At 37.3% G+C, this 13,952-nt stretch overlaps 1 protein-coding gene across 1 annotated transcript in view; it reads right to left on the bottom strand.

Annotated features, from left to right (window-relative positions):
- Positions 1–13,952, bottom strand: part of DNTT (DNA nucleotidylexotransferase) — a 100,566-nt gene that overhangs the window by 86,412 nt on the left and 202 nt on the right. Inside the window, exons 2-4 of the mRNA XM_054515589.1 lie at positions 13,746–13,859; positions 5,860–5,968; positions 2,901–2,986 (exon numbers count right to left, since the gene is read on the bottom strand). Coding sequence (XP_054371564.1) covers positions 2,901–2,972 — 72 coding nt within the window. The 5' untranslated portion in view covers positions 2,973–2,986; positions 5,860–5,968; positions 13,746–13,859. The remainder of the gene's footprint in view (positions 1–2,900; positions 2,987–5,859; positions 5,969–13,745; positions 13,860–13,952) is intronic.

Genomic DNA, 13,952 nt, shown 5'->3' with positions numbered 1-13,952 from the left:
TAATTTAGTGAATTCATGTGGGCAAGTGCTTCATACTGAATGCAGAGAAGCACATGGAGTAGGAGTGTGAGCAGGTAAACAAAGCGGATTTGGTTCATTTGCTGAACAATTGTTGAAAGGAATACTTGTTTGATTGGAAAAGGCAGGACACTGACCATCAAAATGATACCAAAATGTTTCTCTATGATTAAAAGTGTTCATTCAACCAAAAGTGAAACTCCTTGTATCAATTATCCAAAAATAGCCCATATTCAGCTTAGGTTGAATTATGTGTTTCACTTGATGTGAAGTCAGGAAACATAAAACAATTTCAAAATACTTGTCTTAATTCCTTATTTTATTTTTAAATTTAGGGCTATTTTTATTTTAAATATCATTTTTGAGTGAGAAGTGAAAAAAAAAAGCCACCTTATTCTGCTGGTGACATTTACAGGTTTATCTAAGTTCTGTAAACACTGAGTCCGATATGAGCATAAGCAAAATGAATCCCAGAGCAATCAGTTTAACATCTTATGTGTTGGATCTCTGTCTTTTGTTAGATTTTGCTAACAGCACTGAACAATGTTTGGGGTGGGGGTTGACTATGGTTTGGGTTTTTTAAAATATATGCTGTTGTTTAAATGAGTTGCAGGTATTCCTTTAACTATGATCTTGGTTTTTAATAGCCATATTTTGACACATCAGGACAAGCCTAATGAGATATACTCAGACTTAGATATATTTAGACTGATATGATGCAATATGCAGCTATCTTGATATATTCAGGCTCTCACCAGAAACACATGGCAAATGTGATCCATTCACTTTCATCTATTTCTGTGCAGATGCAATGGTGGCAAATTTTCAAACACCAGAAACTCCTTATCGAAACTGAATATTTTTATGAAGTATATTCTTTACTTCAATCACAGTCACAGAATATAAAACCAGATTTTTTTCTCAATTTCTGTTAAGCTAAAGGTCACACTCTATAATGACTGTTAGTAATTTCCAACCTTAACACCTATGAATTTACAAATCTATTTGAAGACTTCACAAAAAGAAGACCAAAATGAGTGCTGTGATTTCTACACTGAAAAATAACTTCATTTTCATTCCCAGTTTCAGGTTAACTTCTGGATTATTTCTGCTTCAGCTACTATGACTGAAACCTGAATAGATGGCAAGGAAAAACTTGTGTTTCAATAAGAGACTCTTCTGAGGTGTTCAGAAGCCTAAATAAGTAAACAAGTGTTCAGTAGGATCTAGGGAAGAGTGGTGCACTTTACAACTGGTGCAGAAGAAATGTGCTTTTAACTTGCATACTGGTGCATTCACACATACACACTTTGCACTTCTATGAATGTTAAAAACATTTTGTCTGTGTTGGGTAGGTCAAATGCTCAAAGTTGAAAACATTTATCATTCAGTTGGTACGACTCCATTGGGGACAGCAGTCATATATCAACAAAGATTCAGGACAGTGACTTTTCCTGAGGGATTCAGGGAGCGAGGGAATACATTAACCAGAGGCACATTTTCTTGCTATTCAACTGCTTATTACTGTGCCATCCAGGAGAGCACATTATATCATAATATTTTGCATAATGGCTGAATATGATATATGCCTTTTTAAGACATGACAAGTCCAGTCTCACTGCACATATGACCCTTATGAGCCCTCACATAAACTTTGGTTCTCTCCATAGAGAGAATTTCTTTCTTTGTGTGATTTGTTCCAAATATAAATTCTTCTAACCTAATCTCATAAATTTAATTGAAACTTGTAAGCGGATAATACTGTCCATAAAATGGAAATTAATCATTTTTAAAGCCAGATTCCAGTGTTACATCCAGCAATATTTTATCCAGAAATATTTGAACAGGAAACTAAAATGGAGAAATTATACCTTAAGTTTTAGCTTTCATATTTTCCAGATTCTGTATATATTCTGCTATAGTATAAAACTCTGTTCAAGTTCCCTTCACAGTTTAGTTAGACAAAAGAACCCTTTTCCAGCCAGACAACCAAGGACACCATCGCAGCTTCAGGCCCAAAAAGTGTAAACAATAGGGAATTGAGGAGAGCAATCTGGGAGGATGGGACTTCATAACCTGGAGCTGTAATTGGACAATTAACCCCAATATGTAAATGGACCAAAACTTATGAAAATGTGAAAACTTGTGACCAATTGTCCATCTTGGGTGGAGCCACAGTTGGGCCCTGCCAAGGTGTATCCTTTGAAGGCCTTTTTAATAAAAACCTACCTTATTCCTTTAACACTATCTAGTCTCTGTTCTAGGTAGCCTCAAAAGGCATCAGAAAGAATTGTTCAGTGAACAATTTAGATTAATTTCTTCAAAACATGCTACATGAGGACAATTCTATGCTAAGAACAGCTCAGCTAAAATTCCTTTTCCTGTGATCACTGTTTTTGCTGGGGAAGGGAAGGAACATCAAATACTCAAATAGTTCACCCAAGAAAGGAGCAGTAACTACTGTTCCAGAGTGAGAACACATTCCTTGTTTCCTCTAAACACAAGCTTATTTCAAGTAAAAGTAATCCTTTCAAAAAATGAAACTATTATCTCTGGCTCATTAAGACAAATTTCAGTATATTTGTCCATTTTCAGAGATGGTTTGATAAAGGTATTGTTTCCAGTTACTGTTGACACATTTCTTGAACTTGGCTTACGAAAGCATAAAGGCATACGTGAAATGTCTGTGTTCAATATCACTTATTCCCATATGCCTAACTCAAAAATCACTGTTTAATCAATCCAAAAGTGGAGACAAAATCCATTAGGCTTACAATCAATGACTGTAGATCATCTTCAAATAAAGTCTTCACTAAAGAGCTCTTTTCAAACTGAGCAAACATTAAGTCCTGAAGTTATATAATCAGCAAACATCTACTCACCAGAAAGTGTATCAAAGTCAGAACTTGGCATATCATAACACAGCTTTTATTTATAAGGTGATGTATGCTCATGGGGAATATCAGCCCTGGCAGACAAAAAAGAAGGTGAAACTTTAACACTTATCTCTCCCTTTCATATGCTAGTCACAATAAATCACACAGAATCACAGAATTTCTAGGTTGGAAGAGACCTTTAAGATCATCGAGTCCAACCCACGTTCTAACACCTCAGCTAGATCATGGCACCAAGTGCCACATCCAGTCTTTTTTTAAACATATCAAGGGATGGTGACTCCACCACCTCCCTGGGTAGATGATTCCAGTATTTGACCACTCTTTCTGTGAAAAACTTTCTCCTTAATTCTAGCCTGTATCTCCCCTGGCGCAGCTTGAGATTCTGTCCTCTTGTTCTGTTGTTGTTGCCCGGAGAAAGAGACCGACCCCCAGCTCACCACAGCCACCCTTAAGGAAGTTGAAGAGCGTGATAAGGTCACCTCTGAGTCTCCTTTTCTCCAGGCTGAACAACCCCAGCTCCCACAGTTGTTCTTCATACAGCTTGTGTTCCAAGCCCCTCACCAGCCCCGTTGCTCTCCTTTGGACACGCTCAAGCATCTCAATGTCCCTCCTAAACTGAGGGCCCAGAACTGGACACAGCACTCAAGGTCTGGCCTCACCAGTGCCGAGTACAGGGGAAGGATGACCTCCCTGCTCCTGCTGGCCACGCTATTCCTGATACAGGCCAGGATGCCTTTGGCCTCCTTGGCCACCTGGGCACAGTGCTGGCTCATGTTCAGCCGACTGTCACCAGCACGCCCAGGTCCCTTTCCTCCTGGGCACTGTCCAGCCACACCGTCCCCAGCCTACAACGTTGCAGGGGGTTATAGTGGCCAAAGTGCAGGACTCGGCACTTGGACTTATTGAACTTCATCCCATTGGATTCTGCCCATCCATCCAACCGTTCCAAGTCCCTCTGCAAAGCCCTCTGTCCCTCTAACAGATTGACACACGCTCCCAGCTTAGTGTCATCTGCAAATTTGAAAAAAATGAATTTGAAAATGTTTTCTAGAGTTAGAACAATATTTTGCTTATGAAGTTTCAGTGAGAGGTTGTTGCACACTAGTACAGTGCAAAATTCTGTATTTGTTGTATTTTCACTGCTGACAAATAGGGAGACATTAAGAATTCTGTCTAACTTTGGTAATTATTAATTACTTAGATTGTGTAAATAGCATTTAACAAGAACATGGAGATTCCCAAACAAAAGCAAAGTATAGCATTTTCTTTTCAAAGCATGGCTTTACTCTATTGCCTTGCACACAAAATTTTCCAGGACCAACTAATAGTCAACTGTCATGTTAAGCCCCCTTGATACCAAGTGTCAGTTATCAAAAAAAATATATATATCCTATATCTTGTCATTAATCTGCACTGGGTTTTATCCACAGATCTCAAAACAAGCCAACGAGCTGCCAACCCTGACAGCTGCAAATGTCTCCTGCATGAACGTGTACTGTGGGCTAGATTCCTATCTCAGTTACAGCAGTAACAATAAAACGTCCTTTTGTAAGCAATATCAACATGAAAGAAGTACATCAATTATCTATGGTAAAATTACAGGTAAAACCTGCATGAATATGGGAAAGAAAATGAAACAGTAATTTTGTATGTATAAATATTACAAATTTAACTCTTAATAAATTAACCATCCAGTCAAATAAATGAGGAAAGTACTCCAAGCAACAAAAAAACCTCCCACCTCTCCATTTTTCAAAATTGATTATACTGGTTCTGCCCCAGTAAGACATTTGCTATTTGATTTTATGCTTACATGAGGTGAAAACTATTTCAAGTCTAAAGAACTGACAAACTCTTTTAGGATATTATTTTTCACTGTCAACAGGACATCAACCACCTTGCATTAGATCTCCCTCTTTCTCCTGAACTCTAAGGATTCAATGCAGTTGCATACTCCCCCTTATGGGCTGCTACAACATGACATTATAGTGCTCTGAATTTCTCTGAACTAAATGCAACCACCTCCCACATGCACTGTATATACAGCAACAGACTTAAGATAGGTCTAGAGTGTTACAGCCCATAGGAACTGTTTCATTTCACTAAGTCTCTGAAAGCAAATTGTCATTCTTTGTTTTGCTTTTAAATGTGGTTTTGCTCATCATTATTAAATTTCAGAATAAATATATAGGAAGAGAATTGATTAAGTCAGGCTCTGCTGACTAGTGTTTTGTTCTTATTGGAATTTACCCTGGACAATAAATACAGCCAAGCATTGTTGTTAGGAGATTTGCCACTGCAGTGACTTGTTTGAAACCATATTTATTAATCCTGTAGGAACCATATGTAGAATAGTGAAACAAAATCTAACTAATTATAGTATTTACTATATTTTCCTGAAGAAGTGGAAAAAACTACAGTATGTGTATGTGGCCACTAGCACCTACTCTCTGTGTAGATATGGTGAGAAAAACTTCCACCTCCAAGTTCACGATTCATTCTTCAAATCAAGCAGTCTATTTCAAAATGGATTTGCAATTTCATTGTGCTAATCCTTTAAAAGAAAAATTTACTAGTTAGACCTTATATAAGATCTGCTGTCCTAGATTATAATTCTTTCAACTTGAAATGCCTTAAAATTCAGAAAGTCTTTCCTGGGTTCTGTTTTCACCCTATTACTGACTGAAAACACACAGGGTCTCTCACCTGCTATAACTGACTGTAATAGCTCATTCCTCAGGGCAGTTTGTGTTAGTACACCTTCCCTGTTCTACTATGTCCTCACATGCTTGAGGAGAGGAAAGTGTGTTGATATTTTTAACCTGAAATGTTATTCAAACAGTAAAACACATAATTACCATTGATCCTTCTCACTTCTTTTTAACACTAATTCATCTTCTCAAAATGTGCCGAAAAACATTCATTAACAGTGATATAATTTCACCTCCTTTGTGCTGTGTCAGTCCAGCAAAGTGCTCTGATCTCTGGCAAAGTCTTCAGAATTCAGCTGGTAACTTCAAAGAACAGTAAGCCCTAACTTCCCCCAGCAGATCCTGTAACATTAAGCAAAGCACATTAAGGATTAAGATCCTCTCTGGAAATAAACAGAACTTCATTTGATTTAACTTTGATTTAAGTTCTTCTCCCTGAACTTTAACTGAGTGGTTCTGGGGTCATTCTAATAAAACAGTTCACTAAAAGGCATCCTTTCTGAAAGTGCTTTTATCTTTGCTTATTCCGTTCATAAAAATAAAAATGAATGGGTTTATCTGCAATGGATTTACAATTTAGATATCTTAAAAAAATAATCAGATTTACAATTTTCTGCAGCATATTCTGTGGGAGTTAATATTAAAAAAAATTGTTTAGAACATTTATTAGAACATGCAAAGTGTGCAAACAATACAAAGGATAAAAGCAACAACGGAACTTGGCAAAAACCTCCTAAAATCCCTTTAAAAAAATTAAGCTTCAATACTGGAACTCCATATAACATTTGACAAATAGTTCCCAGTACTATTTTCATCTCCTCTGTGAACAGAGGGGGTGGTGTCATCTCCATTCAAGAAGTTCACTTGATTTTGCTTTTCAAGTTTCCAAATAATGTTAAATTCAAAAACCAAAGTTCCTCTATTAGGTAAAAATTTTACAAGTCTTAAAGTCTTACCTTCTGAAACAGGGAAGGTTATTCAACATTTCTCCTAAATTCTATTCTGAAGCTATCAAAAATCACTGAAATTGTATATGAAATGTTACATTTCACCTTTGCTCTTTCTGAGACTGATTGTATTTGAACAGAATCTTCTTTTGTAAGGCAGATGTTCTAGGATTCTTCTATATGCAGTTGCACAAAATAGTTTTGCGGTTTTAAAACTGGAGTTCATAGTGGGAACTAATTGTATTTTCTTACTAGTTATAGGCAGTACAGGTAAGGATATTTTTCTTAGAGAACTAAACATCATAAATATGAAAGGTCTGTCTTTCAGGCAGGGTGAACAGATACAGAAAGCTGCTTTGCCAAAACAGAATCACCTTGGTTTTGAGGTGTTTCTAATCTTTCAAGAAGGGGGGAACACCCCACTCCCACAGGCAGTTTGTAATCTAAAAGCAGACAAATTGACAGAAACTCACGGGGAAAAAAATAGGAGGCAGGAAGGAAATCCTTATGAATTAAAATATTGGCTCCCATCAAAGAGAGGGGTCTGGTCTCCTCTTCAGACTGATTTGAATCAGTAGCAAGGTGAAAGCCAGACTTTCAGACACACAGTCAAAGTTGGCCACCATGTCCTTCCCAGCACCTTCTTAGAGATTCTTAACCACACTTCTGCAGAAGAGGAGTTTCAGCTTATTTAGTTTGACAAGCAAGTATCTGGGCTCTCAGGTTTCCTGAGATACAGATAAAAAATCTGAAGGAGACTGATATAAGAAAACCCTCACAAAAAACTATTGCATTCTTTCTGGCCTTTCTCTCCTGCTGTTCTGCTCTTACAGGAATTATTGACTCACAGGGCTTTTCATGCTGTGAGAAACAGCAAGAGTTAAGAGAACTGAGTGCAATTCATCTGTTATAAGAACAAAAAGGAAAATTAAAATTATTTAGAGTATGATGAAGTTCCTGAGTTCAGTCCATCCAGGGCAGAACCTCAGTTCTTAAGACACTGAAATCTTTCAATACCTCAATTCAAGCTTCCTTTTGGATCTGCAATTATTTATGAAGTCTTGATGGATAGTTATGGAGGAAAGAGGTGAGCAAGATTCTCAGTAAAAAAAAATAATTATTTAATGAGTCAGTGATTGTGAGGCTTTCCAGGTGCAACCTGAAAATGACTCGATGGTTACTGTCCCTCACATGTTACTGAGCTTACTTTAACATCAGAAACAAAGACATGGCTGAAGCTGATGTAAGCACCCTGCAAACTGTCAGTAGACATCCAAAAGCTGGACTGGCCAGTGGAGCAACACTGATGGCATCATGTCAGTGATGTGACAGGGACACTAGATCAGAGTGCCTGCAGCACACACTGTGACAAAATACTAACTCTAAACAATACAATTATTTCTGTGCCTGAAATTCCAGCTAAAGGTCAGCCACCCAAGTCAACAGGAAAGAGTGGAGATGAATACAGTTAAAAGCAACTTTTTTTTTTTAATAACTTCTAATCTGTTATAAGCTATGGGCCATTCCAATTCATTCTGATACAGGTGTACCAGGGCCAGTGTCTGTTCCCACAGCTTTTGCACTCATATGTGCCAATCACAGGTACAGCACAGCATATGAAGCATTATGAACTGGGGCACAGCTGACCAAGAAGATCATTGAGGAGAGAATTGCCAGGGAATTCAATTGTCTGCTGTGGTCTGCCAACAATGGAGAGATGCAAAATTGCAAGCAGAAATAATAGATCATGCTCTGGACAGTGGAGAAGAGGTGACAAATGAGGCATGGGATGTTATGCAGAACATGTACGTTCCAGAGGATGAAAGTCATCACTGCATCATCTGATTTCTAACTTCTGGCCTCAGTGGATAACCATAGCATAAGTCAAATCTCATTGCTTTGAAGGTCACTGCTGAGGTTTTTATCAGCCTGACATTTGTTGCCAACTTTTTTTTCTAAGTTCTCATTTCATTTTAATAACAAAGGAATGAGGACATGAAGGTTATGCGTAAAAAAACTCCCACTGATTTTTCATAAAATACTTGAATCTAAACAGACTTCAATTTATCAGGAATGTAGGTAACATTACCAAGTCTTTATTCACATCATACCTCCAATCAGCTTTTGAAAACAGGCATGGAATTCTAAGGTAGGACTGCTTTTGAGGTGTTCAAAAACCTAAAAGAAGCATAAGAAAAACACCATAGAGAGTGCAAATGTTTGAGTTAATTTATTCTCTTTCTCACTTCCTATGGTTTATGGTTCACTTCTCTAGAAGGGAAGTTAATATTCACAAGTTCCAGAGAAAAGAATATTTCTAGAGAAGTGAAGCATTCATCACTGAGGAAAAACAAGAAGCTTCTATTTCTACTACTGTTCAGTTTATTGTCTGGCAAATGCAGGTTTGCCCAATGCAGTGCAAAATAAAACAAGAGGAAGGGGAAATCTGCTTAAAACCATGATTAAGACACTTACTATCCCCCCAAATAGTAGCTTATCCTCCTTTATACTATCTGATAAAACAGCAGTGTTAAATACATTAAGCAAATAATTTATACTATACACTGAAGTGGGAATTTTACAATAAAAATTCTTCTTGCAAATGCACTTTAGCCAGTGTGTTTATTCCCCACATTGCTTCAAATATATTCATCATTTGAGATATATCATTCCCATGACAATGGGATCACAAGGAATCGTGGTATAACAATGCTAGACCAAACAGACAGAATGTCAGCAGTGTCAAACTGGCAAATATATCATTTAACCAGAGATCAAAAGAGAAAATCTGAAGGTCAGAAATGCAATATTTATAATGCTGTCAGCAGATGGATGCATACCAAACATCTCATATCCAGACCGCTAAAAAGCTCAGCAGAGGAATGTTTACAACACACAAGAGAAGTGCTACTGGAGTGTCCTCCATTTGTTTCCAATATGAATGAACTCTGAGGCAAACATTTCCTAATACACTCCTCAGGAACAGCAAAAAATCTTGAGATACACTTTCATGCTACCAACATAAGCAGCAGCCAACTACTACCCTCATTCCCACTAATTCCACCTGGTACAACAAAATCCCCCCCAGCATTTTTCCAATAAGCAACACATTTCCTTGGAAAGAAACCAACATGATTAGGATGGCTGCTGGCTTTAGAAAAGAGGAGACAATAAACAGAACCAACTCTGTATTGTCACTGATTCATACAAGGCGCCTTGAACAGTGCAAAGAAAATACCTGTGAGAAAATTCATGGTTTTTCTTGACTATCTCTGTGACAATGGAACTGGAGATGCTAAAGGTATAGAAGGAAGGTTGACAAAAGCAAGTTCACAAAAAAAATGAAAAGGGAATTGACATAAGCTCACCAAACTCTGGTTTTACTCAGCATATAACAATAGAAGACTGCTCCACATTTGGTGTGGGAAACAATCCATCACTGAGTGTTTTTTCCTTTCATACCTCTCCTGTAATCATGAGAGCATTATTCCTAGATGTAATTTCACTTAATACCATGGTGATAGATGTTCAACAACATTACCATTACCTAAATGATAAACAAAATCAAGCTAATAATAAGGATCCAGAATAAAAAGTTATAAAATTACTGAGTTTAAGTTTGTGAGTCAAATGAGAAAAAAAATCAAAAGCAGTTTGTCATTTTCTTCTTGATAGCTTTTTCATTTACAATTTATTAACATAAACACAGTATCTCTTGAAATATCTTTTTGATATCTCCCTGAATACAGTCAGAATTCTAAAAAAAAATTAATCTCTCAGTTTTCATGGTCCTTCTTATTGAGATTTTATCATATTCTCTGTTGACTGTCAAAAAAACTCTGCTCATTAAATTTTATCTATGCCAGCAGGCTAAGGACATAAGAAATGTAAAAGCCCTATTTAGGAATCCAAAAACCTTGAGAAACATTCTCTATTTATACAGCTTGTATCCACTCTCCTCTTTACTTTTTGTACCCTTCCACTTCTAAAACCCTCTCTTCTCCCTTTGTCAATCTCTTCAATTTCTCTATCTTCTATTTCTCAATCTCTCTTCAAGTTCCCCTCCTCTCTGGAATTCCTCCTTTTGTCTGCCTTTATTTAACAGGCTTAGAAATTCACTTTCCCAACTTCATTTTCAGGGATCTGCTGATGGGAAGTAGAGAGGAGGTTTGTTTGTTTTTGGTCCAAACAATATCTGGATGCTGGCCAGCTGACACGGACGCTCCACCCCGTCCCTCTTGAATAGTGAATAGCATGCTTCCCTGAACCCTTTGGTCCTCCCAAAACAATCACCTCTTGCTCCCTTCCTTCCTTCCTTCCACATGCTGTCTTTGTGACAATAAGCAATAAATACCTTGCCCAAACAACTTTATATTGCAGATTCTGTTCTCAGACTCTCCCCTCCTCTCTCTCATATTTAGCCAGTTTCCCTCAAAACTCCTTCTGTCCTACAGAAAGGTCCTGGATTTTGAAGTGCCCTGTTCCCCTCACCCTGTTATTTATCCTTTCCAGTTTTATCTCAGTTGTTCTAAATAAGTAGAAGAACTGAAGTTCTGACCTTTGAGAATTCACCTGGTACAAGTTTTTGAGAGAAACCTGCATGTCAGAATCACAGACACACTATAAATGCAGTACAATAACATACCATGGCACTGCACTATACAATATGGATGCACCAACAGGGTCAACTTTGCTGAGATCTTCCACTGTAAAATACCATGCAGTGATGCCCACTGAGAGCTGAGGTATTGCTTTGACATTTTTCCATTTATTTCATAGCAAGAGTCATGGGCATGGTAAAATACTTTCTATATATATCAGTGCTCAAGCCTCAAAAAGATCAATAGTGGTTGAAGAAGAATTCATTACACTAACAAAATACATCAGAGAATATTAAAAAAAAAATTAAAGCAAGCATCAGCCACAGCATTTCAACTTTAAGTTGCCTTATTTAAATAAAATTTCTAGGCGAGACACTGAAATAATACTGAATTTCTGTTTTTAAATTTACTCACTAGGTTTTAGTGCATAAAAACGTTTCCAGATGGAAAGCTGTTTGTACACATTTTTCCATATTTTATCAGAAGAGTCAACACAGATGAATTTCAAAAGAGAGGTTTTATAAAGAAACTATATAAAGTCTAAGCACAAACTATACAAGGCAGCACATAAATCTAGAGGAACAGACAGCAAGTTTTACCAATGTGTTCAAAAGAATAATAATCAAAAAAGTGGCTCAGTTAAACAGCAAAGAATACTGAGCGCTAGCAAAGGATATCACAACCAAGCACTACAGCATCAATTCCAGCCTTCAAAAAAAATCAAAGGGAATTTTTAATGAACATTGTCACTTTTGTAGCAGGTTGTGGTTTTATTACTGCTATATTTTATTGTACTAGTTAAAAACATGAATTTTTGAAAAGATAAAGAAAACTAGGTGCAAAATCCAGGCTACAAACCAATACCTATGAGAATGAGTACATTTTTAATGCATGGTTCGTTGTAGTGAAGCTCTCTAGAATAACAGCTGAATCTATTGGTAGATCCAAAGAGAAGGTCAAACTAACAATGAAAAGCCATATCAAAAGATTTCAGAAGGTTGAGTTATAACACAAAGAACAATTGTCCTTGAGACAATGGGGTTTATGTCACGTATCCAGCCTCTCTGACAAAACTTGCAAACAAAATCCCCCAGCATTCGGCAGTAATTAAAATTCAGTTGAAACTACATGCCTCAGAAATGGATTAAAGAATTACTGAAATAAAGAAAAAGGGCATATTTATGAAGCAAATTGTATGTAGTGGAAGTGATTTAAAGGTGACAGGTTTCAAATCAGTGAATAGCCTTGGTGTAGCAATGGGACTAACCATTCTCAGCAAATTTTTGGGGATCTGAGGTTTGTTTTCATATTTTTTCCATTTGAGGCTTCTTTGGCTCTCAATCTTTTGTGATCCCAAGAAAGGCAAGACACCAAAACTAGAACAACAGACATGGAAAAAACCCAGGTGCCCATTTCATAACATGAAGATTGTAATAACTTTTGGACAAACATGGATATATTATGTCCTGTGATTCTCCCTGCTACAGCACTGAATGCTCTCACAGAAACAAGGATGGAGGAAAACACTGTGACAGCAAACAAGGAGATTGGCAAAGATCCATGAAGTTCTTAGCCAGGTGTAGGTCTCTTTGGCCTCTGAAAAACTCAATTGACTTATCAAAATCATAAAAAACAATCTACTTCAGTCACAACAGAAACGCAAGACTCTTGAACTGGGTTTTCATACCTCCTATATCTACAGGGCAAATATCTCCCCTTGAACGTCAGGGGGAAGGAGGAGAGCAAACTAGAGAACAGTCAGCCCAACTTCAAATCTCACAAATATATAATGCAAATGTTGGGCCTCAATATAGCTATAAATTATTTCTGCAGTAAAAACTGACTTCTTAGGAATAAACTGTGTCAAACCAGTCTCATTTCCTTCCCCATAATGATAGCTATCTAGATAAGGGGCACAAGGCCCATATTAAAACTGATGCTTTTATTAAGGTCCCACATAAAAATCATCACATACAAACTAGAGAAACATGATTAAAGCACTGTTTGTTGTAAGACAAACAGTGTCTGACTCTCATTGAGACTATATCCTGTGAGTCACTTCCAAACTCAAAGAGTATTTCAAGTAGAGCTTCACAGGGGTTTGTCCTGGTCTTAACTGTGTTCAGGATTTTGTTAATAACATGGGTGCTGCACAGTAAGCATTCCTAAAGTCTATCAGGATATTACTGAGCCAGAAGTGGTTTCCATGAGCTAAAGAATACACTGGGACCAGTTTAGACACCTCATTTTTCAGAAAGATACAGCCAAATTGAAGAGTGTGCTGAAAGGGAAAAGACTTAAGAGTTTCCCACACCACTACTTACGAACAAATGCTCCTGAAACTGGGTTGGCTCCTTCAGAAACAGCAGGATGTCTCAGTCAAGCCCATCTGGTGCTTAGACAGCAATTATCCTTACAAACAGACATTTCCTTTTGCTCCCTCCAGTAGCAGAGCTCAAAATTTATTCTAGATCTCCTTCTTGCTGTTCCACTTAAGGACATGGTGAATCTGATGCATCCCCAACAACTCAGTTAAAAAAATGGGTTATTGAACTGTTTTCCAAGACTGACCCAGTTTCCTCTAGTTGTGTTTGATCCTGCCTCTCTGCTGAAGCCCTGCCAAGATCTCTCCAGGTCCCTTTCAGACTCTGTGATTTCTGTTGATTATGTTGCTTTTTTTATTTCCTGTTAAATGAAAAAAATAAAAGACAAAACCAATTAGTAAGACTTTTATCAAACTTCTAGACAGATAGCTGTAAGCAAGACTTCATTTTCCAA

Source organism: Molothrus ater, chromosome 8 (assembly GCF_012460135.2).
Source record: "Molothrus ater isolate BHLD 08-10-18 breed brown headed cowbird chromosome 8, BPBGC_Mater_1.1, whole genome shotgun sequence".
Taxonomy (NCBI): domain Eukaryota; kingdom Metazoa; phylum Chordata; class Aves; order Passeriformes; family Icteridae; genus Molothrus; species Molothrus ater.
The sequence above is the reverse complement of the archived record's forward strand: the minus strand, read 5'-3'. Positions and strand labels throughout refer to the sequence as shown.